The sequence below is a fragment of the Bombus bifarius genome, unplaced genomic scaffold, assembly GCF_011952205.1.
Source record: "Bombus bifarius isolate JDL3187 unplaced genomic scaffold, Bbif_JDL3187 scf7180000008208, whole genome shotgun sequence".
NCBI classification, from domain to species: domain Eukaryota; kingdom Metazoa; phylum Arthropoda; class Insecta; order Hymenoptera; family Apidae; genus Bombus; species Bombus bifarius.
The window spans coordinates 997,864-1,025,269 of record NW_022884511.1 but is presented as its reverse complement, the minus strand read 5'-3'; the positions used below and the strand labels follow the sequence as shown (position 1 = coordinate 1,025,269).

General features: G+C 34.9%; 5 protein-coding genes and 1 non-coding gene across 10 annotated transcripts in view; 5 read left to right on the top strand and 1 right to left on the bottom strand.

Moving 5' to 3' along the window:
- Nucleotides 1-271: 271 nt before the first annotated feature.
- LOC117210684 lies at nt 272-24,460 on the top strand. 5 transcript variants are annotated; one of them, XM_033453937.1, is made up of 11 exons: nt 272-625; nt 11,127-11,267; nt 12,335-12,428; nt 14,644-14,724; nt 19,457-19,620; nt 20,046-20,231; nt 20,604-20,759; nt 20,973-21,125; nt 22,321-22,582; nt 22,863-23,270; nt 23,450-24,459. In XM_033453937.1, exons 2-11 carry the CDS (start codon nt 11,188-11,190, stop codon nt 23,840-23,842), a joined length of 1,977 nt encoding a protein of 658 aa, XP_033309828.1. In that variant the 5' UTR covers nt 272-625; nt 11,127-11,187; the 3' UTR covers nt 23,843-24,459. The 5 variants fall into 5 exon arrangements, with proteins under 5 accessions (XP_033309828.1, XP_033309826.1, XP_033309827.1 ...); XM_033453935.1 differs by having other exon boundaries at nt 23,447-24,458; XM_033453936.1 differs by lacking the exon at nt 272-625 and adding an exon at nt 10,098-10,487 and having other exon boundaries at nt 23,447-24,458.
- On the top strand, nt 2,693-3,886 carry LOC117210649 (meiosis-specific nuclear structural protein 1-like). The gene has a single exon (XM_033453861.1). The coding sequence runs from the start codon at nt 2,693-2,695 to the stop codon at nt 3,884-3,886; it is 1,194 nt and encodes a 397-aa protein (XP_033309752.1).
- On the top strand, nt 10,785-10,857 carry Trnav-uac. The gene has a single exon. It is a non-coding gene; the product is annotated as a tRNA-Val (tRNA).
- A 62-nt stretch (nt 24,461-24,522) lies between the features above and the next one.
- On the bottom strand, nt 24,523-26,296 carry LOC117210687 (replication factor C subunit 2). The gene is made up of 6 exons (XM_033453944.1): nt 26,037-26,296; nt 25,614-25,881; nt 25,270-25,518; nt 24,966-25,175; nt 24,771-24,884; nt 24,523-24,675 (listed from the first exon to the last, which is right to left on the bottom strand). Exons 1-6 carry the CDS (start codon nt 26,147-26,149, stop codon nt 24,574-24,576), a joined length of 1,056 nt encoding a protein of 351 aa, XP_033309835.1. The 5' UTR covers nt 26,150-26,296; the 3' UTR covers nt 24,523-24,573.
- A 244-nt stretch (nt 26,297-26,540) lies between these two features.
- LOC117210688 (neurocalcin homolog) overlaps nt 26,541-27,406 on the top strand; it is a 76,608-nt gene continuing 75,742 nt past the window's right edge. The window contains exon 1 of the mRNA XM_033453945.1: nt 26,541-26,690. The gene's annotated coding sequence lies outside the window, so the exon portion shown is untranslated. The remainder of the gene's footprint in view (nt 26,691-27,406) is intronic.
- Nucleotides 26,708-27,406, top strand: part of LOC117210689 (neuronal calcium sensor 2) — a 64,606-nt gene continuing 63,907 nt past the window's right edge. Inside the window, exon 1 of the mRNA XM_033453954.1 lies at nt 26,708-27,257. The gene's annotated coding sequence lies outside the window, so the exon portion shown is untranslated. The remainder of the gene's footprint in view (nt 27,258-27,406) is intronic.

The window sequence follows — 27,406 nt, the reverse complement described above, 5'->3', positions numbered from 1 at the left end:
GTTTTTAATCTCATTTCTCTGACAAATGGCACGAAGAGAGAGTAGGTGGATTTCATCGGTTCGCAACGGTTCTAACGCGACCATTCAATTTTCTCTCGGGAGGATGAAAAACGTGCGCGTAACGTTGTTAGTACGAAGTAGAAAATTTCATTTGGAACGGCGAGAAGTAACGCAATCACAAGCGTACGCGCCTCCAGGTTCGAAGGTAGGGTCGTAGGAACTTACCTGGTGGGTTCCGCGTGAGCCTATCAGAGGGATGGGTTTAAAGAGGCCGCGCAGCATAGCTTCGGCTAGCGTGTGCCTTGACGCGGAAAGCCGGTTAGTCGGTCTCAATCCTGTGTGTCGCTCGCATATACCGAAACGTTCCACTCCGCTTCGAAAGTCTATCCGTGCCTTTTCCGAACTTTCGCCAAATTTTCCTTCGACTCGATCGGTGAAACTTTGTACTAAGGAAACTTCTCTTCCACTAGAGAAGAAACCAGCGCCGTTGATTTTGTTTGTCGTTAGTTGATCAATTTGTCTAACTAGTCGCGAACAAATCGTTTCTTCCTGTGAATTTTTCTGCGATCCAAAGTGCACGTGGATAGGATTTATAGCGATTATCTTGGAATTTGCGCATCAGAGGGTATGTTGATTTTCTTTTTATGCTAGTCCTAGAATAGCGCAAGCGCCTGTACAACAACGTATTAAGTGATTCGATTTGGTTTTGTAAACAGTCAGCACGTGTGAACAACGCAGCTTGCGTATAAATAATTCCTTCTGAACTAGATCGGCATTTTTCTTTCAAGTTTCTTTTCTCTGCTATTACAATCGATTCTTGTCGCGCAGCTTATTGTCCGTATGTAAGTTAAACATTGTTTTCCATATACGTATGGGAGATATATTGCGTGTGTATGAAATTAATTGAATGTATTTATGACAAATATCGATTGTCAAATATCATTTGAATGATAGATAATTTTCATTCTAGTATAATATTAGATACAAGTGTAGAAAATAAATACGACGCAAGTGTAACGTAACTCTGGATTATGTTATCTTTCACGCTTTCAAGAACGTCCTATATGTCTTATATATCATACATGTACGTACATTCCATTAAATATGCGTAATTTAAAATTAATAATAAGTCGGTATCCATTTTCGAAAGTTTATTTCAAAGTATTATTACATTGTGCGAAATTCGATCTCAGCCTTCTATTTGACATCGTTCAACAATAGGTGTTTCCAACAATTACACGGACAAGTTACATCTCATGGAGTTTGAAAGAGCAGCTGTTTTCTGGGAACAAGCAGGCCGTAATTGTGAAACATATATATCAAAGTCAGTAACCAGATATTGTGTGAGTTAGATCTCACACCTTTTCACAATAGCTTTACGATAAGTAGATTATGTATACGCGATTATTTTTCCAAACTCAAAACCTTTTTGTTCATACTATCAGATCTACGTATGTGCAATTGATCTCTAAATGACTATCTTACAAAGCTAATGATTCTAGTAACAATAACTGTAATGATACAATTATATCAAAACATCAACAACAATGATATCAAAACATCTTACAGGAAAGTGTTTTCGGACTATTTGTTGATACACCATGTTAGCCGTATCGCGTCAAATCTAACAGAACCTTATACCAAATGCCTATTTACTTTAATTATTAGCTATTGAATTAATGGAAATATTCAGCAAGATAAAGCAATCTTATTATATACGACGTTCTTGCAAAGGAGATTTTTTACATACTTGTATCTTTCGCACTTTTGCTTTGCTTTGCAAAATAAGCATATCAGAATATGGAAAGTTTCAACAATAGAAAATTAAGGAAGATGAAATTAATTGCACACGTGAGCTGCAACAATCAAACATCCTACGCGTACTTTTTCCCACCCTGTACGTAATATGCACTAACAATAGCAAGCTTGTTTCCTTTACATCTTCAGAGTTTTTACACTTACGATCCATTAGTATCGAAACGATAATGTTACATAGAATTGAATTCATTTGTATCGAACGCTAAACATCGATTTTGTAGCCAGAATCATTCGTTGTCTTTTTTCTTGCTACAATATAATAAATATTGTGTAATATATTCTATTGAAAGTTAATAGAAAATATGGACAATTCACGCGTGTATTAATCGTTGTGATTGGGCATGAAATAGCTGAATCGCGTGAGTAAATTTGGAGTGACCTAAATTGGCGTGCGAAGATTCCCAAAGAGTAATCAAGTCCCGCAAGAAAAAGCGAATTGAATGTACCGTTAATCCGCCATTAATTTTATTCCAAGTACTGTGTTACATCGTATGCAAATGCAATGTTTCGTGTGACTATTGAGATTTGCGCATCGTGAATCATTTTTTGTTGCAGAGTTCACTAGCTGTTACACACTGTGCAACGTAATATGTACGTTGTACAATGATAAATCGATCGACGTGTTAATTAATCACTGTACAACTCAATCAACGGGGAAAGCAATTCGAAGAATTGTGATTAATCGATATGAGTAGCCTCGTAAAAGTTTTATTTTCTAAAGTACGATGATCAAAGTTAATCGAGTGTAATTGTAAAGAAATCTGAATCACATTTGTTTGTTAAAATAACAGTGGCAATACTTTGTTGGGTAATTTCCAAACAATTCATATCCTTGTAAAGTAACGTTGAACAGCGAAAGCTCGACGAGCCAGTCATGGAGAAGGGATCAAAGAAAGAAGAGACGCAACAAGATACGACGAAAGTAAGAGATTATATCGCGAAGCTACGACGAAGTAGTCGCAATCGAGAATCGTATGACGAGATCGCAGAACTCGAAGCTGAGCTGCGAAGGGCGTACATTACGAAGGAGCTGCAAGCGCAAATCCTAGAAAGGGAGACCGAGCGTTACATCGAGAATGTACGGAAACAACAAGCCGCAGAATTGATGCGATTGGAACAGCAGGCGGTCCTCGAGGATGATCTTCGCCAAAGATCCGAGAGCCTCGAGAAGTCGGAAGATTACAGGAAAGAACTGACTATTCAGATGAAACGGAAAGAAGAAGAGAAGAGTTTGATGATGGAGGAAGCTCGCCACGAGAGAGAAATCTTAACAGAAATGGATAGAATAAGAGAACAGCACGAAGAACTTAAAACGCTTGAGAGAAAAAACCAATTGGCTGAGACCTTAAGGCGAGAACGTTTAATTTTTCAGGAAATTAGGCAGATTCGCGAGGAAGAGGAGAGGGCAGCTGAGGCGGACAAACTTTACAAGGACGAAAAATATTTAAAGGAAATCGATGAAAGAGTTAAAAGAGTGAGAAACCTTTACGAAGAACAATTAAAAAGAAGGGAACGAACAACGAGTAAGATTGCCAACATACTGATAAATGCAGAAACTAGAAAAAAAGAGAGAGATATTTTGATAGACGAATTGATAGCTGAGGATGTAAAGTATGAGTCGTTGCTGAAAGAGGAAATGGAAAATATTCAAAGAAAGAGGATGAGAGAGGAATTGGCGGTTAATTTGAAAGAACAAATTGTTTTCACAGAACAGTGTAAGTTACGATTTGTTGAGCAAGATAGAATGTTCGCAGAAGAAATTATGAGAAAAATTGTAGAGGATGAGAAAACTGCCAGACTGACTGCTGCGGCTAGACGTAGAATGCAGCTACAGTATCGAGAGGATTTGGCTCGATTGATCGAAACCCGACGTAAGATTCGAGAAGAAGAGATTTTCAATACGCAGGAAACTGCTAAAGAAGAAAAGAGGCGCGAAGAAGCCAATCTAGAACGTATTAAAGAAGATAGAAAACGATTGTTGGAAAAGCACGCGTCGAATGTTGGTGACTTTATTAATAAAAGCGCTCTTTCTGAAGAGGAGCAAAAGATTATCGAACAATTCGCATAATTTCACGAGTTTTTAACTCATAACCTTTAGCTAACTAATCCTTAATTGTCAATTAATTAATAATGATTTACACAAATCGACAATCGTCCATAAGTTAAATGATATTATTGTCAGGAGAACTTAGTTCTACAGTCTGAAAGTTCTCGAATATTTAATAGAAGATAGAACAAATCTACATCCCGGCACCTGTCGACAGGTGTTGCTAATTATTAAAATGTTTCACTTCCTTTGTGAGAGTTCGCCTGAGAAATCCAGAAAAAGCCAGATGCTTAGTTGCGTCGAATTTAGCACTATATCTGCAAGTATTTGATTCGTGTAAATTATTAAATTAACATTAGAAAATTAAATCTTGCCAAATCTATAAAAATGACGAGCGTGAATTTATTATGCAACAGGATAACAAAGAATGGAGTGTTCTGTTCTTTAAAAGAAAAGACGAAGAGAGCACATAAGTACCTACATATTGTCACAGAAAAAGATCGCGTTATGCGGACTTGAGAAGCGTCGTTTATGAATCTATTAAGTTAAGCTGTTGTAAGATCACTACATATGTTGCTACATAAGCAGGACTTGCTAGCTGAAATTCATAGTTGTACGAAATACCGTCAAATAGAGATCTTAAATTCAAGCATCATGTAGCGACGTAGATTAATATTATGACATCCAGGGCCGCACGTAGAATTTTATGTGGTCTGACTGACCCAGATTTCAAATCCTTACTTTCTTAGATTTCTGTCACTTCGCATATCCAGATGCCTTGAAATATCTAGGTAAATTTTGACACCTGACCAACTTTACGATTTTTCTATATCGCGAAGACTACTGTAGGTATTGTGCTTAAAAATGACTAGCATACATACATAGAAATAAACGAGGTCATTGTGACATATAATGTTCAGTATATTTTATAATTTTATCTTTTACATCTTATTTAACTAGTTAATTGGGTGTGACGTGTATACTCGTCGTATGAAATAAAAAATTGTCACTTACTATAAAAACTCAAAATTTTAGTAAAAAGTAATATAAACGACATTTAATGGCATGTTTCCTTTATACTTCCAGTAAACATATTATGTATTTTATAAAAAAAGTTTGATTATTTGATTATGCGTATATCGGCTATTCTCAAAACTCTTTTGTGTTTTGTATCAGCTACACCATCAAAAGCAAATCCACTTCGAAGATGTGCCGTCTGCTCAAAAAATGGAATCCGTAAGGAGTCACGTTACTCGTACTCCACTTGCGAAGTTTCACTTTGTGCGGTACCTTGCTTTATAAAATACCATACTGAAATCAACCGAATTTCTTAGATCTTTTTTCTTTAATTTTTCTTGTTTATGAATTTTGTTATTTTCTGGCAATTTTTAAGTTTTTAATAGCAATACCTTTTTCAACGATGAATTGACAACTTTTTATTGAATGAAAATGTAATTCTTCCTCGTTCTGCTTTATTTTTGTCGTAAAATTTATAATAGGAGCATGTGCCCTGCGTTCGACCTGTATACTCGTCATTGCTTGATTTTAACTACGCACCCTGTAAGGGATTTTTAAAACTAAATTCCGCTGTTAACAGATTGCAATTTCGGAACTATGAAATATTACGAATGATTTTTCTGATCCATTTAATTTTATTACTATTAATATTATTATTATCCCTGATAATTATGAAGGGGGGAGGGGGTGTACGTCTGTTTGAAGCAAACGCACAGAGTTAGTTAGAAGATTTCTGATTTGATTAACGAGATTAACGTCGTTTCGTGTTCGATGCGTAACTAGCGGAATGCAACCGTTTAAGTAACGACAGAAGCCGATCATCAAACGTAGACTGTTACGTTCTCCGTCTTCCGATTAATGCGCCCGATAAATCTTAAACACGACTGCGACTAAATTAAACTAGCTAGAGAACAAGCCGGTTTAAAGGTGATAGCAACGTCAATCGATTGCACAGTTTAGCAACCCAATCGATACCAAACGTGAGCGTGTATTTCCTTGAAATTGGGATCTGACGTTGGAAAACTCGATCAAAGGCTTATCGAAACGAATAGACTTTGAAATTTTGCCAAGCTTAGAAATGTCGAAGGACATTTCTTTTCATGAAATAATATAAATTGAAGAGAGTGTTAAAGAAAAGTAATTCGCAAATGAGCAGATTTTGTAAAACTTGGAAGGAGAGGAAATAGTTTTCAATTATCCTCCGTACAAAAGGGAAATGAAACACTTTCAATGCTAAATGAAAGAATGATTATTTGATGCTTACTCGTAATGGTACACCGTTATTTCAATTTACTTGCACGTTACGTGTATCTTCGTTTTCTTCTTGCTTGGAGTGGAAGAATCAAGTTTCTTGATCGTTAAAAGCAATGGTAGATATCTCGTTAACGCCTTTTTTTCGCAACGTTAAATTATATAAGCTTACAGACTGCAAATATTCCTTTGTTTATTTAAAACGTTAAAAATATAAGTAGAAACACAAAAAGGTTTCGAACTAAAAATAGATATGTTTAACCAAATAGTGAAATAAGAGATGCGAGGGAAAGAAACAACTTTCATGAAACATATTTCTGGCTTTAGTGCGGTTAGTCTCTACGCACTGGAACGTATAACATCATAATCATTCAGAAGACAAAATTACGCGCAAAACGGTATAATGTAAATTAATTGTTTAAGAAATTTGTTAAAAATATCAAGATATCTATTTCAGATTATTCCAACGAATCTGCACATGGGCATAGAAACCTAACCAGTTCGTAAATATCGCCTTAAACTAGTTTCAAGTCGTGATATTTATATATGCAGAATGTAGAAACATTTAATCCTCTACTTTTCCGTTGAATGAACTTTGTTATGATTTTTAAAAAAATTGTAGTATAATTAATGTTTTCATAAAAAAATGATTATCTTACCACGTCCTATGCTTTCAATGCTTCAACATGTTTCTATTTACATACTCGCCATTGTACATGTGCAAACTATTTTTTCACTTTTTTTGAAATTATTGTATAATGTTTTTTTTAAACAGTAAATAAAGTAGAAATACGTGCATGAAACATAGAATGACACGTGCAAGAAATACGTAATGGACTACTGTTTCCACCTTCTTTGTAACATGTAATTTGTTATGGAAAATAATCCTTTTTTTTTTCTTTTATCAATTGACGATCGCGTGACAACCACAAACTCAACACGTTTCTAACAATTGACTGTTTTATGGCCTTGTATCGAGTATACTCCTCGTTGTAACGCTGCTCTTTCTTGTGCCGAGTAACTTCGTTTAGTTCTCCGGAAATAAATTGCCTTGGAAGCAGAATGCAAGAAGCGAGAAGTCAGAAGTGCTTCGTTTTTTCGCACTATGTAACTGTTTCTCTGGCTAAAACGATAGAAAAATCGGGAACGTTTTTCGAATCGTAGGACTCCAATTATCGCTTGTATTCAAGTTGTATATGGAAGAATGAAACGTTTAATCGTAAAATAAATATTGAAAATTTGCAATATTTATTATTAATATTTATCAATATTTATCATCAATATTTTTACACTTGACATTGCGATATACAACATTGTACTGTAACAAGTTATTATGTTGGAACAGAAAATGATTTATGCTATTTTCCGTTTGTACAATAACTTCTTTGACAGTGACATTTAGAAAAGTGTGTATGTTATGTATACATATGTATGACGATTAGAAAGAAACCATTTGAAGGGTGTCTATGCAACACGTTGTACGACGTGCCGTGTAGCGGAGAACTTAATCCGATAAGCGAAACAAGCAAAAAGACGTTGCGCTTGCTTCTTAAACTTATAATCTTCAATAGTATAAATTTTACGTATTTTGAGATAAGAACGGTTGGAGATATACGCTTCCATATCGAGGCAATTGACTCTGCGTAGACATATTTTATTTTCTGCTATACATAAATTTCCGATTTTTAATCTTCCAGTATACAAATTATACCTTAGGCGTCATTACGTTATCTTTTATATATAAAGTGCATAAATATGTAAAATACGTTAAATAATCATCGAAACTAGCGAAAGTAATATTATAAAATTAACGCGGCTACTATTTTTAGTTATTATTTAAAATAATAGAAGAATCACAACGAGATAGACGATTCATAACGATGGAATTTAAAGTATACAAACAAGTGCAAATATTTAAATCTTAGAGAAAACACTTTCATTATGGATTCCTTTTTTACCAATTTTTAAATAAAACTACTAAATAAATTGTTTGTCTTCTCTAATTTGTAAATCCAGTTACATAGCAAACAAGTACAAGTCGATTATTTAATTTGCCAACTTGAATTTATTAAATAAATTATAAAAGAGTTTGAAGAAAGAAACAGGTTCTAAATTACAAACAATTAACAATTTCAGTTTAAACATTGAACTTTCAACCAGGAAACAAGCCAGAACGAAGAAATTAATCGTCAGGTATGCTCATGGCATGATTTATGAAACGATCACGATTTTTGAGGTCAAGGATTTCTTTTTATTGCTTACATATATCAACACTCCATCTCGGCAAAGGCAGTTAGTATGGCTTAGGTAGTTTTTAGAAATTCGTGGCTCGTCCTCGGTGACTTAAGGATATGTCGTAAATGAGGACTTTCCAAAGAGTAAGTTTGGTTGTAACGGTTCGATGACCGAAGAGTCAGACCTGGAGGAAGTTCCACACCGTTGCCAAACTTCGCCTACCGCTCACTATAGGGACCGTCTTCCTCCCTCTCTGAAAAGGGCTCTAAAAGTACCTGAAAAGGGGACAAACAAAACTCTTTAGATATAATCGGTAATTGCAATTTTTTAAATGTAGAGTAATCAACGTACACTGTTGGCCATAAGTATTTGAACACCTCGACCCTCTTGCACGATTGATTAATACTAATAACGTTGCAAATTAGAAGATATAGGTGACTACTATTAATAAATTTTCTCACGCAGCCATAACGGGATAAAACTCGTTGGTATAAATTCATGAGACTTTTTAATTAACCGAATAAATAGTGTTTGTGTCGATATTTAATATTCTTTCGAAGATTTCAACTTTCATGAGAGATAAAATATTTTCATCGACATATGTAAAAGGAAAATGCTTTTATACGAAGAAATTAGTTTTCGTGCCATATAGCGATTCAGGAAGAATTACACTCTGTTCACTCGTGCCTCGTTGTATATCGTGTATCTTGTTATCTATTCAATCGCATGGTGACAAATAATATGGTGACAGGGCTCATCCATCGTAACGTTACAATCTTATTGTGTCCCATTGTGTCGAAGCTACAGAATACCAAGAACTGCTACTATAAGCTACATAGTTATTCGGTCGCTTATTCCGTCCGCTTTTACAGAAGATGGCTTTGTAATACCATAAGCTACTGTTATACATATCGCCGGTTTGATAGCGGAGTGACATGCGAGAATGACACGTAAGATGAGGTTTGCATGATAACGCTCGCCCACGCGTTTCGCAAGTGATATTAAAAAAGCTGCTTGCATTAAAACACGCAGTTTTATGCTGTTCGGTATATTTACCCAAACTCTCTGCTAATGGCTATTATTACTAGACTATGAAGGTTTATGTAAATACATATTTTTGAAGAATGAAATCTACATAGCTTATTATGTGATTAGAAGGTTATCAAAATGTGCTCTTTATATTCCATTTTCTACATAATGATAAAGACATACGTGCCATATGTTGTAAACGAACAGATACATACGAATACATAAAGTGAAAGCATTCGAAATGGTAACAGGCGTTTATACTCCATTTGTGATGGAATCAATAGAATCCCAGTGCACACCTGACAACCAGCTGTTCTCGTCACGGTATCGTCATAGCCTTTCCTCGCATATAACTCACGTTCCCCATCATTCTCCGGGACACTGCATCGTGTACCAAGCCATGCATATCCTCGTAAATATTCTACTTCCTAACTTCCATAGAGGTCAAAATAGAACTGACGGTTAAACGGTTGTACGCTCTTGAAACTGCAATGTATAACATCTGTAGCACATCATAATAGTATAAAATTTGATCGATGACCTCGTACATTCTGAAAATCAAAAAATCTTTGTGAGTGGTATTAATTAATCGGGATATAGATATAAATTGTTATATTCTTATTGTGTAAAACTGGCAAAACTTTTTCAGCTACCTAATAATACACGGTATCTATAAACACAATCGTAACGCGAAGTATGATTAATTATTTTTGTTTTACACTGTTTCCTAAACATGAATCGCATTGCACTCACGAAACACTATTTGCATTCATGTACTACATCGTATATCTAATTATGCGACGTCTACCATCTTAGCGATTTATACAGACACTCACACTCTCCTGGCTTCGTCTAGACCTCTCTGGATATATGTGCATTGTTGGTAGTTGTCGCAGTGGGCGAAGGAATGAACTTTCTCGTGCATAACATATGCAGATCAACCGACCATTATGGAAGGTTACTTAATGCATTTACGAATATTACTCATAACGTTTCTTGGTCGATTGTGACGCGTGGGTTTACTCACTGAAACCGCCCTGGCGCCTCTCTGTAAACGCAAACCGACGATCGATTCCAATTACTTTTAATTGTGAGCGAACTATAGCTCTAGTATTACAGTCTATCATCTGTCATCTATCACCGTTTTTTTTCGAATAATGGCTAAAGCAATTCAAACACGCTTTACTACGCTTTACACGCTTAATTATCGATGCTTTGAATCGCGATATATGAGATTATGATAAACTAAACACTTTTATGCATTTATAATATGTAAAAGCAGATGAAATAAATTTCAGTCTAAGCTCTATTTCTCTAATTAATACTCATAAAAATATAAAAATATTAATATTTGTGACTTTTAATATAAAATCGGACCCTACATCGAGGTTCCGTGGTGTAGTGGTTATCACGTCTGCTTTACACGCAGAAGATCGCCGGTTCGATTCCGGTCGGAACCATTCTCTTTTCCTTTTTCATGCGTACGTATTTTGTGTATATGTATATCATGTTCCAAACATACTTTTTGATAATTTTACGAACAGATAATTTTAATTGAAAAAAGAATAAGCGAGTAATGCATACTTTAAAAGTTGCATTAACAGAGATTGTGAAATAAGGAAGAGAAACAAAAATAAAAAATATAAAAATGCTATAAAAATAAAAAATATAAAATAATACAAAAATAGAAAATATAAAAATAACATCAGATTTTATTTTATTATTTCAGATGTCAATGCAGCGAACAAATTAACGTAGGTTGAAATGTTGCTGTTATTGCTGTTGTCGCTATGAACGAGAGCCGGTGCTACATCGATTCGCCCGTGCTCGCTGAACATCAGCTATTCAACCGGAATGGGAAGGCACTCAGGTGTGATTATCATAAACGCAGCCTATACTACCGTATTATATTACGGGTTCGCGTTTAATTGCTCGCGACAAGAAGGGCGTCGACTATATACCGTACATTGATTTATCGTTCATAATTGAAGAGTAGAAATCTGGAACACTTTTCTCATCCCAGTCAAGGGGCAGCCGATTAATTTTTAGTTCATTATTCGTCAATTTTCTTCGCAACTTAGCGTGCTTTCAAATATATTCTTAAATGCGATCTCTACCAGTTTTATCACTGTTAATTGCTGCTTCGAATAAATAATACATTTCGTATATGTAACAACGACAATGAACTTTCATGGGCTGGTTGCTCCATCAGATTATTCAACAAATATGCAATGTTCTGTTAACATGTTTGAAAAAATTCGAGATTACTTCACGTAACATTTTAATCGCTTTTCCGTATAATTACGCAAACACGAGGTTTGATCTAGCTAGATAAAGATGTTAGATTTCGGTTTAAAAGTTTGTACGTTAATAATCGTTAACAATTTTTGAAAAAGCAGGGTCCTATACAACTGAACTAGTTTCTAAGTTTTGTTTAAAATAAGTTCAAAATGGTTATAATTTTTGTAAAATTTCTATAAGTTGTAGGAGCTTCGTTTATTTTATGATTAAAATTGAGAGAATGAAAGGTCTTTCAATCTGTTTCAAACAAAGAATTTTCGAGCAATTAAAGTATCAAAGACAATTAGAATTATATGTATATAAAGAGAAATAAAAATAAAATGTACCAACATTTTCTAAATTTTAGAATTAATCTTTAAACCGAGATGAAACGTTCAAATGCGTAGAATATAACAAAGATTTATTTAAAACGAGAGCTTTGGAATTATTACGCAATTATTACTTCGTGAATATGTCGAAAGGAAGTAGTTAAACACGATGAAACGTCTGAAGGCTAAGCAAACAAATCGTTTATATCGTAATTGGATAAATTATCTCCTAACATGCAATTACGACACGTCCAATTGAACAGGGAGAAAAGCAGCAATCGTTTTAATCGTTATATATACACAGCGCATTAAACAGCTTTGATTTCAGGGGATCGAAAAAAAGTGTGTTACTTTATACAACCGACTGTGGTGACGGAAAAGAAGATCTGGGACTCAAGCTCCAGCAACGATCAGTTTCTCTGGTAAGTTTAGTAACGTCTGTAAACTAATTACTATTATGTCTTCTTTACAAACAGGTAAGAAACAAGATGGGAATATGAAATTAATCTGACAAGGTTTTATTCTAACTATCTCGCAATTTTAGATCGACAATAATAGAAACACGAAAGAGACATTCGATTAACTCGTCGGATAGGAATATCCAGAAATAAATTGTTCCTCATGGGTAGTTGCCAGCTAATCCTAGATTAGGAATTGGCGTATCTAGTATCTCTCGTATGTCGCCTTCCGGGTCTACGAGGCTGGTAGAAGCTTCCATCCCTGGCAATGATTATATGTTTCTCGACTCATGATACTCCTTCTTCCCGAGCACACCCACGATCTTCGATGATTAACGAACGCGAAGACGACCCGTGGCGAACTAAGGCTGCTTTTAATTGCTTCAATTAACTACGTTGAAGCAGCACGATCCGCCAGTAGGAAGTATCGTAGTGCACTATCCCGACGTCACAAAGCACTGGCCTTCGCCAGTTATAACTTGACATTCTTTGTTCGTCGATACCTCGGGGGATATGTAAGATACTGTGACCATCGATAACGCTTTCTGTTCTATCTGCTGCATTTATGATTCGAAGAGTCGTCAAATACATAACCCATTTGTATTATATCGAATGACAAATCAATTGTGCTTTGAGGGAGACGGCCGCAATTATGATAAGATACAGCTATATTGCCAGAGAATCAACTATGGCTCATTTCATATCAACGGTTTAGATAAATCATCGAGAATAAACCAGATTTTAGAAGTTTCATGGAAGCGAAAGATGAATTAATGCAACGATTGAATTAATTTCACAGAAGCTTGGCTTTTATTAGTCGCGTGTATGGAAAGATTACATCGATGTGCGCGATATCGGTAATCGGTAATTGTTGTCTATTACTGACGATTATCCGAAATATCTGAAACATTATTCGCTTATATAATTTCCAATATAAACAAATACACATATATAAGATTGATAATATGTATCAAGACGGAGCTAATTTCCATAAGTAGACCTACTAGGAGCATCCCAAACAATGTAAATTCAACCTAACTCCAACTCATTTCTAATAATAGAATGAAAAATGTCCCATTAATGTGATGGATCTCGTTTGTACGTTGGTCATCGTATTGAGATGGATCGCCGAGTCAAACGGATTTCGTAATAAAGCTTCACAATCGGTCTGGGCTTGAACGCTTTAAGAGGGTCGATGTACCCGCGCATTATACGATCATCATGCGTACATATACATATGTGAAGTGTCTCCCTCACACGCCTGATACGCGTATAGTCGTGAGAATCCTTGAGCAAGTCAAGAAATCGTAATTCTCACGAGCCCTACAATCGGGCCTTTCGCGTAATTTCTCGGCTTGGGTTGCAGTCACACGCCATTTGCCTGAAGCAACTAGAACAGCAGACACGCATCTTTCTAAAGTTGTATTTAGAATCGCTTCGTTCCTCTTCTCGACATTGAATACGCATTAACCACGCTTTCATAACTTTCTATTGTACAACGTTTATTCAAGCCGACATAACTTACGTAGTGCACATGTATATTGACGTTATAAATACAATAAGTGAAGTTTTCAAAATGATTAACAGAAAATCGCCACTTTTTACTTTGCAGTTCCCATAGGCAGTAATTAACATGATTTGTAACAATTTATACGAGGGGAGCATAATCAATTAAAAATATTGTATAAATATGTTATAGAGTTTTAGCAATAATAATTTGTGAACTTCCGAAGGATATTGTATTTTATTTTTTTTCATAATCGTACAAGGGGAAGCTTTTTGGGAAGACATTATCGAAAAAATAATTATTTTATTACGATCGTAATTATCGTACGCACGCGATTATTCTCAGTGTTGAGATCTCATCACCTGTAAAAAATCTTCCAAGCATCACGAGTATTATCTTACTGCGAAGACTCACGAAGGACGTTGATCGTAACAGGAAAACCACGACCCTAGCGTGTGACGTGAAATATGTGGTCAAGAAATGATTCCACAAAACTGACATTTGGTTTTTTACAACTCTGAATATTTGCAAACGAAGTGCAATCTATGCGTGTGATAAAGTTTACGACCCACATACATATTTAAAAGTCCCATTTTATCTAAACTGTAAATACATAAACTGAAGAAATCTGAATTCATATTGCTGATATAAATCTAACTTTTTTCATTTCAGACTGCTCTACATACAGGAAGTGGAACGCAGCAGCAATATCTGGAACCAAGAATGGCGCAATTAGAAACCTTGGAAGCAAAGGTAATAAAATAAAGAAGATTTATATCGTTTAGTATATAAAGTGAAAATAAACTTTTTAAACTAAAATTACATACATAATACATATTTTATAATTTTGTTAATAATAATACACAGCGAATGCACAAAACAAAAACCTCCAAAGTACGAGGAACAAAATCTTAGGAAGAAATTGCATCTACAATGACCCCATTGCACAATAATTTACCAACTAATAATACATTAGTGAATTTACAAATTACAAGTTATAGATTGTAGATTTTTTTTCATAATTTTAAAATTTTACTTACTTCTTTATGTAAAGGAATTTATTAATGCTGTAACTTGTAACTCGTAAAATTTCACTAATAATACTACTTCAGTTACGCAGCAGAGTCCATGTTACTTAAAAAATTTTGTTTCGCTATTCTAGAATATGAAATTCTTGCTACGCCCAGGATCATTCTTTTTTACATTTTTTTTTTCTTTTTGAAAGACTCGCGCAAAAAGGTAGGTATATGGAAGTCGTTTTTAACCGTAACATCCCGTCGGAAGAAACCGAAGGCGATGTTTCGCGGTTATTGGCGGGTCCGCAATAGCCCCCAGCTTTTTAAGGCTGTCCAACCAGTGATTTATATGCAGATGCATGGACCAAACTGTGTTTCGTTCAGGGCCCTTCACTCGAGTTTCGGACTGAGGGACCGTGTGCGCGCGGGTGCCATTAAAACTGCCCCGAGTCAGCACACAGATACCCAATAGCGCAGCATCCTCAAAAATTCTTTTTTTTAATTCCACTTATGTCGATAAAATCGTAGGGTTTTGTTCCATTATTAAATTCTTCTATCTTTAATCTTTCGTGCGTATAATAATTTAACAGAAAATTAAGAAAGAGACAGAGCAGTGAAAAGATAATTTTCTTAAAACTTCTAAAATACATTTTAGTAAAACGTACACGTTACTTTTGATTAAATTTATATTGTTTGTTTTCCTACGATATAGGAATATAGAAATAAATATGTTACATACTACAACTGCCTCCTTAATTTTGATTCACTAAGATATATCTGTTAGAAGGAAAAATCATGTATCCATCCGTCATCATACACGAAACAACTGTGATCTTTTATCTCACCCTTCGGCGTTAGCAAGCATATTTTCTTAACTTTCTTAAGACGCGATTAATGTACGTTGTCAGATTCGTTGACTTCTTCGAGCATGCTACAAAAATCCATTCCGATGTTTACGCCCGAACAGACCAGCGCGAAGTCATGTTTTGCCATCTCAGAGGAAAAAAGCAAAAGCAAAAGAAAGAATGGACGAAAGAGTAAAAGAAAGAGAAAACAGAAGGAGCGTGCTGTGCACAGGGGGCTCGATATGAATAATGAAGAAGAACGTCGACTTGAAAAGGTTGCATCGACGTCGATAGGATATCTTCTTACCACGAGCCAAAAACGTTTTTCAGATACGTAATGATCTTTGTCGATGGAAAGAAGATTTTCGCATTGCTTCGTAACAATTTTTGGAACTTTCTATACAAAGCTCAAAGTTTGCGACGAATATTCTTTCGTAAAAGAAATCAGCGACTCGAGGACAGTGAAGTAAATTTTGTTTTTATGTAATTTATAAATCCATAAATAACAATGAAAGTTCTTAAAGTTGGTAATAGTAACAATAAAATTCTAAAAAGTAATACATATACCAAGTCTTTACACTTTACTGCTAAATTTGTAGCTCGCTACAGATTAAAGATTATTATAAAAATACAAAATGACGAGCAACATTTATTTTCATGAGAATGACAGAAAATAAACTAAAATACCATTTCATTGTTTCAATTTACCGCTAAATATAGTTTATTTGTAAATGTACTAATCTACTGGTCAAAGGTAGGCTTTAGTACGTCCTTGGGTTGAAAGACTCAGACAGATCTAGTCAGCCAGATTGCAGATCCTGGAGTCAGTGCCCTTTACTGTCTGAACAGCAATGCGCCAAGCAAGATTTCGTCTTCTTAAAACGTTGAAAACATTGCCTTTCACAAATTTCGCGCTCGAATAACTGTTTTCAGAGATAATAATTTAACTTCATTGGAAACAATGGAAGTAGCAGCAAGCGCAAGAAAACTTTACAATATTTTGATCAATGTAGAAATAGACACATATAATATTTATCGTTATAACAGATACGTGATGATCTCTGCAAATAAATTTTATTCCATCTATTAAATTTTATCTCTATGTTGTCATTTGCTATAATTAAAAGAATATTCAGTATTATATATGATATATATAATGGAAAAATCCTGCACTGTGAAAAACTGGAATTATACGAAGTGATTCGTATGATTTCAGAATTATGTCAGGAATTTTATTGTTTGCGATATATTTCAGGGAATTTGTTGATACTATCAGAACACATGGAAAAGATAAAGTAAACGCGAACACGCGCGCTATTCTCTGGGCGCAACTATTGTATCGTACAGTTGCAGAAGAGGGTGGCAGGATTATCTCGGAAATGCGGATCTTCCCCATGCAAATTCCGCAATAAATTTCCGCTTCCTCCGTGCACACCGCTATCATCCTCCTGCAATGTAACGTGTACAGCGCGCTTCCACACGGGAAAAAAATTCACGGAATGTTCGTACTGAGATCACCGTCCATCCGTTCCCACTTTTACTTCTCAACGGGGGAGAAGAAAGTGTTAGATTTGATACAACTCCTCGCTGCGTGTCTCTATTACCTCATTATTTCAAAAATGTTATGTGGCACTATTTTGTTACGTTATGAGTCACCGCGTAGTATACTTTCCCTCTCAGTTAAAACGTCTCATCTATCGTTTTGAACTTTGGAAAAAGTTTCGTGCCATTATTGTTTTTCTTTATCCAATTGAAAATATTTAGTTCTTATTTCCTAACTTTATCCGTATAACTTTGTTTAAAAAGATGAAAAACACACGGAATTTTAGATATTTCAACATATCTTGTAAAATCAAGAAATGGTAGATAAGGACATATTCGCGATATATAAGATCATATATAAGATTCAGTAATTCATAGAGTCAGATATAAAAGGAAAGAAATAGTACATACGTACAAGTTCGTTAATTTATTTCATCGCTATCGACTGTTTGACACTATGGCATCATTGGAATATCATGTTTATGGAAAGCAAGTACTTCACGGCTTGCACCCAAAGCCTTGAACTCGGATTGCCTTTTGTTTTCTACCACATACAATACAACGTGCGTAGTTGCTTTGTTCGATTCTGTCAACCTTCACCAAAGACTAAAAAAAAACGAACCAATTGCAAAACGATAATAATAATATTTTCGTATCCTTACGCAGATTCAGGCACTATTTGAATAAAATATTTGAAATAATTGATTATTTATTAAAATAATATTGTAACACTGCGCACGTTAAAACTTTAAAACAAAAGGAATTCCTAAAGTATAATTCTCTAAGATAGGAATACTGGACATAAAGGTAGAAGTTTCGTAACAGTAGTTTTATGTATAATCAGCCGTCTACAGTTCCCTTTCCAAGAAAATAATTTCCGGTCTTGAAATAATACCATTCTTAGAAACAGTGTAACACTACGAATCAGAGTAATAGCATTCTAGTTATCAAAACTGTTTGTACTTAATAATCTTATTTCCTCTAACTTTTTTAAAAGTTTGTAACTATAAATCGCATTTATGATTTTTTAAAATCGAACAAATGTACAGATACGAACACTAGACGGTACGTTTACTATTATACTTTTCACTACGTTAGAATTGTTTTACGTTTTCCTTCTTAAGGCATTGACGTATAATCTTCCGACTTAAAACGAAATAGGATCGCATGGAAAGTTTTATCCTATAACCGTGAATCTTTATGCCGTAAATCTTAGTTGGAGATAATCTCATGAGCGGACGGCGAGTAGCCGGCGCGAAAAAGGCCCAAGCGAACGAAGAACGTGCGAAGCGAAAGGTGACGGTTAGAAACCGTTTATCTTACCTGTGGATGAAAATAAATGCGCCAAGACTTAACAGAGTCTAAATTAACTTATTCAGTAACTTCATTACGCAAACGGAATTCTATAACAATCTTGCGGTGCTGTATGTCTAAAAGTAAAAACGACACGAGCTAAATATGACATATTAAGTATCACAATTAATTTACAAAATTTCAATGCTTTGATAAGAGGTGAAAATACAAGCAGAGCGCAAGGAATGTTTGGCAATGGCTACGGAGGATATCCGGTTAGTTGAATATTTTCTGCAAGCAAATCTAGTTGGTGGTCTCGTGTGGGACACACTGGGCGTGCAAGGTCTCGTATCGCATCCTTCTTTCTGGTTGCTGCGCAGTCAAGGCCGGCATTGACCTTCTCCGTGTTGTATGCCAGCAGGAGAGACCAAGTGCTGCTTTCTCAAGGACCATCGGCGTGCAGTACCGACGTGGAACTCCATTAAGATCGAGACATCCCGTTCCGACTATCGTCGCAAATCATAGATTTACTAGAGCGATAAATTTATATTTACACCGTCGCTGTTTTACACCCCGAGTTTCAACCACGTTCAAATCACATCCTTAGGCTAAAGAAATATTGATTCTACCATATTGTGAGTTTAGCTTCCGACTATTAGAATGAATTATTATTTGGAAGATCGAAAGATTAGACAAGACTCGGTTTCTTTTTGGAAATTTGTAACTGTTTATACGTGCGTGTAAAATACGATATCACGATTGTAATTAAGAATATCTGTTTGTCCTCAGATGGCCAGTATCGAAGTATCTTTGTCAACTACGCCAAGAAGAAAGAAAGGTGGCAGCATTTCCGGTGGAGTAATATCGCCAGCTGGTCATCGAAATAGAGATCATTATAAGGAGCTAGACGCTCTTCGAATTGCATTACGCGACAAGGAAAATATCATTCAAACGTAAGAAACGTTTCATGAATATATAATAGTATAGTACCGAACAAATGTTTTCCAATAATCGCTTCTTGCTGTAGCGTTCTGATTTTTTATATCATTTGTAAGAAAACGTAAAGTTTCGATCGCTTAGAGCGATCGGCTGGCTTTCGTCACCCTCCGTCCGAAGAAGAGAAAGCAAAGACACTTGAGGGTGCAATAAATTAAGCCCGCCGCGTACTGAATCGTGCGCTGGCAGGCTGCAAGGAATTTGCGACTGCTACGCTTACGATATTCTTTCATCTTTTGTGCAATTGTCAACTTTTTAAATAAATCTTAACGATTCAGTGACTGTGTTCTCTTCGGCATAAATAAATCTATGGAAAATATCAAATAACATTTCAAATATTTCGGTTTCGTTTCTATGGTTAAGTTTTAATTTGGTTTCACAGACTGAAAGGGCAACTGTGCAACACACTGAGCAACAGATTAGCTTTACGTAATGGTGCTCCACCTCTAACCGAGGCTGACAGAAAAGCAGCCGAAGAACGACTTCAAAGGTTGCGACGCGATGCGGATAATAAGCGGCTAGCGATAAAAAATTTGAAATTAGCGCTCGAACGACTAGATATTACAGAGTAAGTAGAAAACTTGAATGATTCTTGTGTTGTCAATCATCGATTACGCTAAATAGATATATTTATAAGCGTGTCAATTATTGAAAGAATAGATTGCAACAAAATTTATATTGGAATAATAGAGTAAATAAAAATGGGAAATAAATTGTGAAGTGACCGTATTATATATAGAACCCTATATGGCACATGGCTTTCATTTAGAAGGCTTGGGTTCAGTTGCCTGTATAAAAAAATTTTTTTTCTTTATTTATATATTCTTCTCGTTTATTTTATATGCAATTTGTATATCTTGCGAATAATTATACCGTTTATTATATTTGATTGTAATTATCTAGTAAAAAAATGTAACTTAATTAATCATTTTTATTCCAGTAATATCGATGTTCGAATTCAACAAGCTGAATTAGAATACAGACTTGGACGCGAAGAACTCGAGCTTTTAACTCTTCGCGAAGAAAGCAGAGCTTTACAGGCTGCTTTGGAATTGGCAGAGACCCAGGAGAAACAGAAAAATGATACAATATTTAGGTATCTGTCTTAAAGCAATAAATACTTTAAAAATGACAACTCGATAAAGATAAAGATATTATATCGAATTTGTACGATATATGTTATAACTAGGTAAAATATATTTAATCGTATCTTAAATATTATCATTGAGTTTATTACATTAACGAAATTTTAGGCCATAATGATTATGAAATACGATAGAATAAAGTATCTTTGATATTTGATTTATAGTTGTATCTCTGGTTCTACGCAAGTTACGATCCATGCAGTGGAAGTTAGCGCAGATCCAAAAAGTCCCCGTTTTGGTGCTGGACCAAGAGAAGACACACCTGGCTTGTATGTCGATTGGGCAGTTGAAGATTCTGGATTATGCAAGGGAGACAGGTTTCGTACAGTACAATATTCCACATTTTATTCGATAACTATACTATACACTTAAACATAAATGATTACTAAACTGCGGATATCTATGTTTATGAACACAACTAAACAGGTAGACTCTAGCTAGAGATTTGTTTCATTTATTAAATATTATGTAACTAGTACCGTATTTTGAATATTTTATATATTTTCGCATATTATACGCAGTCATGGTGAAATTTATAAAAACAATTTAATAAGTAATCCAATAAAAAGTCACAAAGTGACTCATTATCTGTATAACGGTATATTATTGTAAACAGGATTCTTTTCCCTTTATCTTTAGTCCGGATACTGACGACTGGCGGTGAACACGGTCATAAAGTATGTTTTCTACGCCTAGCAATTAGCACGTAAAAGGAAAAACGATTATTTCTTCTCGCTGAATGAAAAGATCGTACAGAATAGATCATTTGATTTCATTTATAGTCTTCATGACAGAACACCTGTCGTTCGTAATAAATTGTAACATTTCTCCAAGAGAAAGCAAGCAAAACTGGGGTAATAAAATTACGATTTGTGATCAAAGAACAATGAGGAAGAAGATAGACAACGAAGAAAGTAAATAAAAAATAAGGAATAGGAAGAAAGGTGAAGATTATTAAAAAAGGAAGCACATCAATACATATAACTATAACACATAACACCAACTGCTCACACTATGTAACCCAGCTATCATTGTCGAACAATAGTGCAATCTTGGCATTTGGTTCCCAACAGGTCACTGTAGCGTGAAGCAGCACCGGAAGTTCGCCGAGTGCCCTCGCTAATTGCACCTGCGGCTTCACATGACCCTATCCTTTATCCTCCCTCCCATTTTCATGTAGATTTTTTAGCAGCGTTTGTTACAACTCACACCGCTGTATTTTACATTCAGCCTTTTATACTTATTTAAATGTATAGTAGAAAATAGTATAAATGATCAACATTGTTTTAAGTTTAATACCTTTCATGAATGATTCGCTTTGCTTTACTTTGTTCTTGATTAGAATTATATAATTATATAGGAATTATATAAATTCTCAAAGAGAATAAATTAGTCTTTTCGCCAAGTCTCAGTAGAATAAGTCAGCCCTTGCTTCGAAAACTGAAAAATTTCACCTAATTAAGCGTAATCACGCTCATGAAACTCGTACTTATCGGTCAACATTGTCTACAGAATCTTGGAAGTGAATGGAAAACTTGTGGTGGGAGCAGGCAGAAGCGATCTAGCAAGGCTGTTGGCCGTTGCACCCGATGCAGCGCAAATCGTGGTCCTTCGAAAAGGCGAATCCCTGGCAGCACTCCGCACTCTTCGATCTGATAACCTTAGGCTGACTCACAGGATCGGATATCTCGAGGAACAAGTCAGGGATCTTCTCGCACCAAGTAGAGCCGAGGTTCCTGCAGACCCTCCACCGACCCGTCAAGAACAAGTTCAGGTATACGAGAGGACGACAAATACATTATTCTTCTTAGTTGAAAGCATTGTACAAAAAGATATAATACATTATTCTATACGTTAGTCCATAGGTCTTTATCATTTCTTCACAACCCTATTATACAGGATGCGGCATTTAAATGAAAACAACTGTACAGTAGTTCACAAACTATTTGAATATTCTTTTAGAACAGTAAAAAATGTTTGTAAATTCAAAAGCACCCAATTTATTTCGACATTTTGCAACAACTAGAATTTAATCTTTATTACTTTTTTTTTAGGTTTTTCAAAAAGGACCACAGGTAACTGCGTTAGTTGCAAATCTTCCTGGCCTTAATGTACGGAATTCGATGGAATTACGGCAGAGTTTACCAACAGTAAGAAGCAGGCACAGTGACCATTCAAAACGTTCGCTAGACGTAAAAATCTCGAACGAATTCGACTCGTCATCGGCTAGCATTTTCAATGGTCATCACAAATCACGAAGTAAACAAAAACATCAAGGATTTCCATTAACCAGGTCAACTGCAAGCTTGGATTGCAAACAAACGCAGATACAATCGCAACTACAACGTAGAAGACCACCGCGCGTTGAATCAGCTTTGGAACATTTATCTAAGAATCGTAAAAATTCATCTCAAGTACAACCGTTAGACTTCGATTCCGAACCAACCTATTATCGATTACAGGTATTTTGTTAAATTTTAAATTATGATTGAAGTAACTAAACGGATGGATAACATTTTCTTTCGCAAACATATTACAATGATTATTTGAAAGAAACGAATGTCTGGTAGACCAGTGATTAGTTATTCGTGAAATTAGAATTATGATTTCCGTAGCTTAGGATTCTTTGTCATTTCAGGAGACTCAGTCGCGAGCGTCAGAAAACTCGGATATATCGGTAGTCTATAGCTCCCAAGAATCGAAATCTCGCCCAGCACCACCGAAAAAGCCACTTCGATTGTCTCTACATCGAGCAGCTAGTCTTCAATCCGTAGAAAGTGCACCACCATCTGCACACCATGAAATAGCTAAAAAACCGATGAAAAGAAGTCATAAAGGTGATCCACCGGAGAAAGGCATTCGAACGGAAACAAATGGAGAAACAAATAACCAAATGCAAGAATCGCATTCCAATCCACCTCAACCTCCGCCGAGGACACCTTCCAGAGCAGAGTCTTGTCAAAGTGCGTTACGATGGCCTTCCCCTAAGCCACGACCTCATTTAGCACCTGTCACTATGGAAAAATGGTGCTAAACAAAAAAGAATGTAAGGGAAGAAAGAACCATTATGATATGAATGATATTTCAAATATCGACGTACACTGCATATTATACATATTTTTATGTATTATCTGTTCAGTGTAACATGAATATTCGAGTAGTATTAACAACGAATCTTTTAAGATCTCTGTTATTATAGAAAAAAATTGGGGAACTTACGAAGATTTTTATACGATGCATTTGTAAATACAAAATGATATTTTTATGCTTTTTACCTGTACTTTAAGAAGACTGAATTGTTCTGGATTTATTCGTACGCTATTTTTATACCTATTTTTAAATTTTATGTTTAATTATATTGGCTGATAATGTTTCGTTGTATACATTCATTTCATGTACTATGGAATATAAACGTTCAAAGTAATCGATTACGTAAAAAAATTTCGCTTTATAAGTTAAACAAATATTTCGTACAAAGTACGTGAAACGTACATTTATACTCCCTAATTTATAAGCATTAGTTCTAAAAATATGAATCTTTTTTTATTTTTATGTGATTAAGATAGCTTTATATATATATGTATGTATATCATTACGTGAACATCAAATCCAATTTTTTTTCATCAATTGCTAGTCGAAGTATATGTAGTATTAATTAAAATATTAAAATAATCATTTTTTTGAAAAAATAAAAATTTTATGTAATAGAAATATATAAATAGTTTTATTCTCTCAAATTACATATTCTTATCGTAGAATTCATTCTTATTTCTGCATAGTTCTTTGACAAAGTCTAGCAAGAAGACTGTTCATTTGTAGTAAACTATTAATTCCATCCACTATTCCTAGATGAGTTATTCCAATCTCCTAAAATGATAGTTCCAAATTTGTATTTTCATATCTATATTGATATAAAATATTCATTACATATTCATACACAATATAAATATATTTTAACTTACTTTTATAAAATCTAATTTTAATGGTTCTTCGATGGATAGATTTGTACAAACTCTGAATATATTACTGATCAAATCTTCTGCAGAATATCCCATTTTCCATAAATGTTCCATTATCTATAAACATTTATCAAAAAGGGCATTTTATATTCTTATGGTATGTTAAATGGAAGTTTTTAAAATAGCATAATATCTTACCCCATATGCTTTGGAAATTTTACCCTGTGCACATAATTCCAACATTTCTTTAAGAAGTAATGGATGTGGTTCGTCACAGACTTTAAAAACATTGTCACTGTTTACATGTCCAAAACCATTATAAGTTGATTGTAAATTATTTAGAGCCTGTCTCATATCACCCTGTGCAGTAAATACTATTGCTTCTAAACCATCATCTGTATGTGAAACCTAATTAATTCATTATATATATAGTGTTATTGCAATACATTTTCATTCAAATATTTAAATAAAAATACAACAATTTGTTAAAGATTGATCGTACATCTTCTTTCTGACAAACTTCAATAATCTTTGCTAAAATTTGCGCATCTGATAATTTTCCATATCTTAACATGGCACAGCGTGACTGTATTGGCTCGATAATTTTTTCACTTGTATTACAAGCTAGTGCAAACCTAGTTGTATTGCTATATATTTCCATTGTCCTACGTAATGCTTGTTGCGCACCATCAGTCATGCTATCAGCTTCATCCAGAATTATTATTTTGTGTTTTCCTTTTGCCAAATTTACCTGAATAAACATGGAATAAATGTTTGACGAAGAAAATTTAAAAGGGATATATGAAGGGGTTTGATATATTATCAAACATAGAAAAAAATACTTACCCTCTTTTGGGCAAACATTTTAATTTTATTTCTGACAACATCTATTCCTCTCTCATTTGACGCATTTAATTCTAATACTGCTTCCTTAAACGCTGGTCCTAATAAAATACGTGCCAAACATAATATAGTTGTAGTTTTACCAACTCCCGGTGGACCAGCAATGATAATATTAGGACAGTTCCCATGTTCAGCAAATACCGATAATCTGGATACTGTGTCTTCATTACCAACAATGTCAGAAAATATTTGTGGTCGATACTTTTCAATCCTAAACAATTAATGACCTTCATTTATTAAATTACTTTGTTTGCATTCTAACTTCCTTTTCTATTACTCTATAAATATATAAATCAATTATGGAATAAAAACATAACCTCAAAATTTGTTAATTTCGAAATTATATATTTATTTATACTGACATACCATGGCAAATTGGCCGATTTCTTATCTTTCTCTTTATTTTTTATATTATAACCACTCGTCGATGGCACAGCTTCAATATTCATAGGTTCACCGACAATATTCTCAACTCCCATCTTTAAACTTTAAGTTAAAATCGCGGGAAAAATCGACCAGTTCGTTTAAACATGGATAAAATAGGAATATAAAGTAACAAGTTTTGATCATTTTTGGGACAGTGCAAACAGGAGAGTTGCATTATCGATTAGTAATGATTTTTGATAATAGAGGAACAATACCTACGTACTAAATTCTTAAAAATTTATATTCAAAATATTTCATTTACGGAAAGTATTTATTATCTAAAAATACTATAAGAGAAAGATAGAAGAAAATACATATAGTAGAAGGAAAGAAAGATATATAATGTAATCTTGCGATAATATTGACGGCGTAACAAAATACCACGCTACGCCTTAAGAGGTCGCGAGTATCGATCGAATTTTGCGCATCTAGTAAATTTTACGCGATCGTCTCTCTTTCACTATCGTTTTGTCGATGGCTTATGGAATGAGATTTCAATATGGCAGCCGTCGTGATATCTGCACGAGTCAGTATCGCGGAAATGTTTTGAACTCGTTGAGTAATCGCGACAACCGGTTGACGTACAACGCATAGGTTAGTAGGACGAAATGACATTTTGTTCTTGTATCAGCTTTCTTCATCGAATAGATCAGTTTGTGTCAGGAAACCGGGTTTTCGTGAGAATCGTTTTTCTCGTAAAGTTGGGCCGCTAAAGTATATAGTTTGGCCGCAGTATCGTTCCAATGCAGGCATAGGTTACCTCGGCTTTTTCATTCCTTGAATCAAATTCAAACGCATATCACCTTAAATGGGAATCCGACGCTCGTTTCGTTTAACCTGACGATGTATGTGCATGTAACATCATGTATGTTTTGCGATTGTATGCTTGATGTGTGTACGTTTTTCTCAGCGAGGCTACATGTATGCGTGTACGTGCCAGGTGTGTGGATGCTGTTGTCGATGCGTGTATATTCATGAAATGTTTAGAATTGTCGCTTATCTTTTCTTTTCGAACGGGACATTGGTTGAGTGTCGCGCGTGTTTAAACGTCAAGAAAGAAGACTCGTCGTGTGTGTTTTTGACACATCTCGCCATGCTGAATGGACAGCATGGTGTTGCGGCCCGCTACGTACCGAACAATTCACTTGGGAACGGCATTTGGTAAGTTAATATAACTTCTTCTGTGTCATTTTTCCCCTATCATCGTTCAGTCATCGAAATTTTTATGACAAGTGCTTTCTATTGTATCGTTCTTCGATATCATTTAACATCCCACTGTATTTTGAATATCAGCGCCATGAAACTTCTTC